The 7,097-nt window shown below is 37.5% G+C and overlaps 1 protein-coding gene across 1 annotated transcript in view; it reads right to left on the bottom strand.

The window, feature by feature from the left end:
- Positions 1 to 572: 572 nt before the first annotated feature.
- aldh1a2 (aldehyde dehydrogenase 1 family, member A2) overlaps positions 573 to 7,097 on the bottom strand; it is a 29,080-nt gene continuing 22,555 nt past the window's right edge. The window contains exons 8-13 of the mRNA XM_041984377.1: positions 4,995 to 5,097; positions 4,219 to 4,403; positions 3,935 to 4,099; positions 2,643 to 2,800; positions 1,675 to 1,749; positions 573 to 1,439 (exon numbers count right to left, since the gene is read on the bottom strand). Coding sequence (XP_041840311.1) covers positions 1,367 to 1,439; positions 1,675 to 1,749; positions 2,643 to 2,800; positions 3,935 to 4,099; positions 4,219 to 4,403; positions 4,995 to 5,097 — 759 coding nt within the window. The 3' untranslated portion in view covers positions 573 to 1,366. The remainder of the gene's footprint in view (positions 1,440 to 1,674; positions 1,750 to 2,642; positions 2,801 to 3,934; positions 4,100 to 4,218; positions 4,404 to 4,994; positions 5,098 to 7,097) is intronic.

The raw sequence follows: 7,097 nt of genomic DNA, 5'->3' as shown, positions 1-7,097 counted from the left end.
GGTTATTTTGAAATGTTTAGCTAACTTGTGAAATTGAAAGTGTGTAAGGTCACCCAAAAAGCAGACTGGGAGGCTAGAATATAACTTTCAACCGACAGCCAGAATGTAGGGAAGTGGCTGTTTATCGCAGAAGAACAGTGAATATAAGAGTTGCTGAAAAGCATAAAGATACATTTTGTGAGTGGTAATGTGTAGTCTTTGTAGAAATGGGGATTTTGTGTGTATTTTGAGCTGAAATTTTGTGCTGAAACATTTTTACCTAACATTATATAGAGAATGTATTGCTTATAGTTTGCTAAATAATGCCTAACTGATGTCAGTGATATGTCAATTGGTACTGAAACTGGTCTTCTTTGTCTCTATGCTGGCTCTGTTATGGGCTGATGACCTGTCCAGGGTAAACCCCACCTCTAATGACAGCTGCATTGACCTTTTGAGCAACGAAGACAGCTGAACTTTGAATACCGTAGTTCAAAACACTGTAGTTCTAATTTTGTAGAAACACCCCGCCCAAAAAAAAATCCCAAGAAAAAAAAAACTTTTACTGAAAAAACAAACAAAACCAAACTACAGTCATTTTATAATTTTATAGCATATAATTGTATAAACATAAACATAGATGGACATCAAAGAAAATCAGTTACATAAAGTTTAAAATACATCTACTCCTCTTTTAGCAGGTGAGAGTAAAATGATTTTTAGATAATGAGTTTAAAATCTTTCACGTTTAAGTCTGTCAAAGGTTTACATACAGTGTTAAGTCATATGAGCTAAAATATAAACAGACAATTAAAAATCAGTTTTAATTCTGAATTAACATTTCATCCATTCATGTCTGAGGCTGACATCATCAGTGGTCTTGAATGAGTTGATATGCTAGCGTAAGTTCTATGAAGACAATGACACATTAAGTTTGACAATCATACCGCACAGTACAATGAAAAACTGCCTCCCAACACAAAACAAGTAGCTTGCAAAGGGGCTGATTGCAAGTGCGGCAACTGAGTCTCTGAGCATCCAGCATCTGGGGAGGAGATCAGTGGCTGGGAAGGTTGTTGATGTTGACCGTTGAAGGCGGAGCAGCCACCCTCATCATCTCTGAGTGCTTTAGTGTAGTTAGTGGAGGTGGTATAAAGAATCAGGGGTAGTTCAGTGGTTACCAGTTGAAACCTGGATATATCTAGACAAGGAAAGGCTGACAGCAAGTTTGAGTGGACAGGGGGACTAAAGGCAGCGGGTGAAAACAACCTGTAGATACCATGAAGATAGCGAGTTTTGATGGTTGGTGCGGTTTGCCACAGTGGACGGACTGACAAGAGGCAGTGATGAGGAAGACACTGCCTCCTCCCAGAAAAGTGTCGCTGCCTTAAGAGTTCTTGGTGACCATCTTCATTGTGATGGTCTTCACTTCTGAGTACTCCCTTAGGCCGCTTTCTCCTCTGAAACAGTAAATAATAACAATTTTATTTTAAATGTCATTCTGACAGCAGCAGTGAGGTATGGTATACACTGCTGAAGACTCTCACAGAGAAATAATGAAATATCCTCTTAGATAAAGATTAATGTGATGTTAAGCAATTTTGGAAAGTAGGTTTTCAAAACAAAAAGTCTGCATTAGTGATATTGTGCTTAATTTGTGTATATTAAGTGGGCAACCAGCCAAATTGTACTCACAGTTCACGTCCATTACCAGACATTTTGTATCCTCCAAATGGACACTGTGTGCTCAGAGCGTTGAAGCAGTTTATCCTGGAGAATACACAAAACATTGATCATTCTCATGCATGTGGTTTGCTTCAAAGTCTAGTGTAACTTAAGTTGCATTTAGGAAGATGGATGTTAGTTAGTTTCTATCATCCCTGTTGTTTTTATAATCTTTTGAACCTCATCATATAATTCTGTTGCCTTTTAGCAAGCACAACTAAACACTGTCAGGTTATATATTTGTACATTTATTGAATTACATTTGTGGGGGAAAGAGCTGGTGAAAGGATGCAGAAGAACACAACAACATGAAAACCGAGAAAACTATTTGAGCCAGTTCAAAAAGAATAGAAAAGCAACTTGAATAAAGGATGATAATAAAATAATGCATCATACATGTTTTTAGTGGGTAAATATTTTTTTAAATAAAACGTATTATGTATGTGTGATGGTGACTGGGACACATTAAAGATGGAGGAAAAAGTAGAAAAGCAAATGTTTGTTCAGTTACCAGACTGAAGCGGTCAAGAATGACAAGTGGTGAAACATTTCTGGCAGATGCTGTGTGTTAACTATGATCCTGCCCTCACTCCTAACCATCTGTACATGATTACAAATTAAACTAAACAATTCTGAGTAATCTCAACAAGTGGCAATTCAAAATAATTTCATTTAAACGAATATTGAAGTTAGATGTCCATTTATATGAACAACTTATGGTTCCTGTGCTGGCACAATACATCTGATGTTTCAACATCTTAAATGTCTGAGCTTAGGGGAAAAAAGGAAGGAAAAGTTCTTTTAACTTGTAATGTGTGTCATGATAGTTAAGAGGCACACTGCCAGTTTACAGTTTCTGGATGACTGAAACATTTGATATATTCCACATGAAGAAAACAACAGATTGCAGCTAAAGAAACAAACCACAGTGGACTCACCAGACGGTGCCGGCCTGCATGGCCATGGAAATGGTCATGGCTTTGTTGATGTCGTTGGTGAATACAGCAGCAACCAAACCATAATCTGAGTTGTTGGCTCTTTCTATCACTTCCTCGATAGTTTTGAACTTGAAGATCTGCTGGACGGGTCCAAAAATCTGCCAGAAGATGAGACGACACGATAGATATCTGACATCAGAATGATAAAAACAATGGAAATTGAAAAGTACAGCACAAAATAAAGGAATGATTTCTTTTTTCATGGCTTTATTCTGTTTCTTTTTTTTTACTTTTAAATTTTCTTCTCCATATTAAACAATATATCCAGATACAATTAATTTATTTATATTTCTTTAATGAAAAAAATTTTTTTTAAATTAATGAATGTGAGTATTCTACATTTATTTATTATTTTTCCTGTTCTATCCCCATATTTTTAATTAGTTCACATCTATTTATTTGTCATTCCTTTACAAAATTATTAATTATTCTTACAGTCCTTATCATTATGTATACACTGCAATGATCCTGCAGTGTAGTTTTCTGTAGATCTTTAAGTATCTTTGACAGCTGTAGAAGTTGGTAATTCTGCAGTGCAATCTAAATTCACTCAATCAAAATGTATTTTATAAAAATACATTAAATGATTTAGGATGGAGGACCCTGATGAGTAATTAATGTGAGTTTTAACTATGACTACAGAAACACTTTTGGGAATCCAAACACTAAACATTATTTTAACCTCCTGGTAGGAAGGGGCTTCTCAGACTACCTGGAGCCTTTCTGGATGAGTCAGGATGTTTGTTGACTGGTTGGATACTTTGTGCATTTTATATCATTGCCACATTCAAAACTTTTCTATTTTTATTACCCACTTTGACACTTCTTTCTTTACGTTCAGATTTTCTACTTTGACACCATGGATTTACGGAAAAAATCTGATGTCATGTGGACCGTCAGTGTTTGAGGTGACTAAGATGTGTCCAGTTGCAGTGACATTGTGTAGGCCACAATATCAGTAGAGAGAGCTTAACATTATCTTCAGTCAAAATCAATGTCAAGAGACACAATAAAGAAGCTAAGAGAAATACTGTATCAACAAAAGTATCTCAGACCTGCAGACAAATCTTTGTCTTTACTGTAAAAAAGGTTTACTGTGTAATGTGAGTGATGCTGCTTTTGATAACATATTTTTACATTTCTATCTTCACTTGAAATCACAGCATTTCTTCCAAAATTGCTTTTTGTCTAGAAGAACCCCATTAGTGGGACAAAATTACTTTCATTTATACCTCCTCTTTAGCGATGCGCATGTCATCCCTAACATTAGAGAAAACAGTGGGCTCAATGAAGAACCCTTTACAGCCCAGAGCTTTGCCTCCACATTCCAGCTTGGCTCCTTCACCGATGCCGCTCTGGATAAACTCCAACACAAGGTTCTGCTGCTCCCGGCTGATCTGTAGAAGTGGAGGTCAGATATGACAAAAGACACCATGAAGAAGACATGAGACAATGTATATGTGACATAAAGCGAAGAAAAAAAATGCAATAAGTGAAATTAATGTATTCACTTTACCTGTGGACCCTGCTCAGTCATGGGGTCAAAGGGACTGCCAACTATCCTCCTCTTGGCTCGCTCCACACTCCTCCGAACAAACTCATCATATATGGGCTCCTCCACAAAGATGCGTGAGCCTGCTGTGCAGCACTGACCTGCATTGAAAAACACACCCTGGTGGGCCTGTTCCACAGCCAGGTCCACTGGGGGATAAGGCAGATTTTAGTCCATCAATAGGTAAATAAGGGGACTTATTCATTGAAAAAGAAACTTCTGTATGGAAAACTGTTTACAACCACAAATTTAATTTTTCAACGTTAAAGTTTAAATTAGTATTTTTAATATAATTCAGAACCCAATGTAAATGGGTGTAGCAGTGTTACTGAAGCTATCCTGAGCCAATCTGATACCTGACACCTCAGAGACGGGATCCTGCTGTTGCACACAAAGGGTTAACGGACCCCTGTGATTTATGGGTCTCGGCTGAAGCACCCGACTGAGTCAGGGTCCATTCTCTTGATTTACAAGTCTCAGAGAGCCCCTCTCACGCCTGTTGAAAGCATTTGAAAGCCTCTGCACCCCCAGTTTGGTGAGCCACTTAGACTTTTTATGAAACACATCCATCCAGAGGTTTTCATAGTTTTGGACATTTTGAAGGATTTGAGCCGGATAGTTTTTAATTTACAACTGACGAACTGAGATAGAGTAATTAAAAACATGCCGACAGTGGCAGACCACCAACCGAGGTTGACAAGAAAACAAAATAACCCACAAAATGTCACTTGGAAACTTACAATCTGCATCTGCAAATATGATGTTGGGATTCTTGCCTCCCAGCTCCAGCGTTACCCTCTTCAGGTTACTCTTTCCCGCTGCCTCTTGGATCAGCTTGCCAACCTAGCAGAGGAAACAGATCTTAAGTTTACTCAAAAAGGTACAGGCCCACAGCCAGATCAGTAAATCAGCTGGAGCCATTAAATATCTTAAAGAGGTTTCTTAGCTCCAAACAAGGAATGCACCGGTAGGCCAGCTGAAACATGAGTTCTGCAAACACACAGAATGACTATCCATTACAGGTTTTTTGGAGACAGTAACAGGAAAACAAAATGATGTTTCAGCTTGGAACAGCATCTGATATGTAGAGAAGGGCAGGAAGAGGTAACCACAAGGTGTGTGGGTGGTGTCCTATGATCCAACCAACTGTGAGAGGTTTTGTTCGGTATGAACGGGTCCTGTGTGCTGATATGGAAAACAATAGGGGATTTGCCTGTGGCTTTTCCTTATCTTCCTATTATTCCTATTTCCACTCCATACCTTGTCAAGAGTGATAATATCATATAACCAAAATGAAGAACAATAAACAATACACTTAAGCATTCCTGATAAGACATTTGGGATAATTTGTTTTTTTTACTCATGAGAATGACATAAGTAACTGATTTTAAAGCACCATGTTTTAGCTTTAAAAGCAGACGTCATGTAATTGTACAATTTTACCACTTTCAGATGCATACTGGGAAATCTGATATTCCAACTTTAGATTTGCGGTGTTGTTTAATGTGTGACATGTCTGCATTTATGTTGTACTGCAATACACTCTTAATTTAATACATCTCAATTTACTTGGCAAAATGTAATTCCTAAAAGTTAAGAAGCTCTACCAAATTTAAAGGGTTCACAAAAAGCTATGAACAGAAATCGACTGTACTTGAAACGGCTGAACAAAATCCGTTTGTATTATGACTTGTTTAGATGTACAGTAGGCTGTAATTCTTTTGTTATAGATAAGGTAACAGATGCAAAAGAACTAGGATTATCCTTTAGGAGAATACATAACCATTTTAGAAAAGATTTGTGTTCTTGTCACAGCATAAAGAGAATTAGCCAAGATAAAGGTAAAAAAAAGCTCAATAATTAGAATTTGGCATCTTGTTTGTTTAATTCATGCACAAGTTTATAAAGAATAACTGAGGTTTTGATTACAAACGGGACATGAAGCATTTTTACAAAAACATTACAAGCAATGCTATATTGTGTACATCATTTTATCTTTTGGAAAGTTAGAGAATTGTTCAACAGTATTTTTTTATATACTGATATTTCCTTGTCCTGAAGCACTGCATTAACTGGACCGATAAGAAGCCTACGTGACACCCTCCACACACACCTCCACACACACACAATTTCCTCATAATCGTACACGCAAAACCAGTATTCATCTTTGTGTTACTCATACAGGCTGACAAAGTGGAGAAATCCCCTCTTACTCTGCGAACACAAATATTTCCACCTCCAGCATGGAAAAGACTCATCTTCTTTCAACATTTTAAACTGATAAGGTTATAAAGAAAAAGACAAAGAAAAAAAGAGAGCAGACTCAACTGCTGTGCTGTGGCTGCCACTGAAGCTGTATAAAAACATTTGGCTTGGGAGCATGGTTTCTGATGTATTTTGCATGCCTTTGATCAAAGACTTAAAGTGGCTGACTAAGGGGATGTTTGCATGCATTTATTCAGGGATTAAGGATATGACTTCTCTGTGTGGAGTCATAGACACATGTGATTCCGTGAGAGGATGAGTTATAGTCCTAAAATCCACCTGTAACTATTCCACTAGCAGCCACTCTCTGAGGAGATGCTATGCTTACTGTTCTGTCCCAACATAGCTACAACAGTGCCGTGACTCACTGTCTGAGCATCAGCAGTCTCTGACAACAGAGACTTGTTTGCAACATTAATTGACTCCAGACAACATGAAACAACAGAAAAACTAGTAAAAAAAAGAAACAGGGTCATTCACAAAGGAAACACTCAATTAAGATGAGATGTTGAAAAGAAGATGTTTGCTTTAAAAATGTGTATTTATGTTTGGTGGCATACACATACTGATGAATGTGA

The sequence above is a fragment of the Melanotaenia boesemani genome, chromosome 1 (assembly GCF_017639745.1).
Source record: "Melanotaenia boesemani isolate fMelBoe1 chromosome 1, fMelBoe1.pri, whole genome shotgun sequence".
NCBI classification, from domain to species: Eukaryota; Metazoa; Chordata; class Actinopteri; order Atheriniformes; family Melanotaeniidae; genus Melanotaenia; species Melanotaenia boesemani.
Note: the sequence above shows the minus strand (reverse complement) of the source record. Positions and strands in the feature narration are given on the sequence as shown.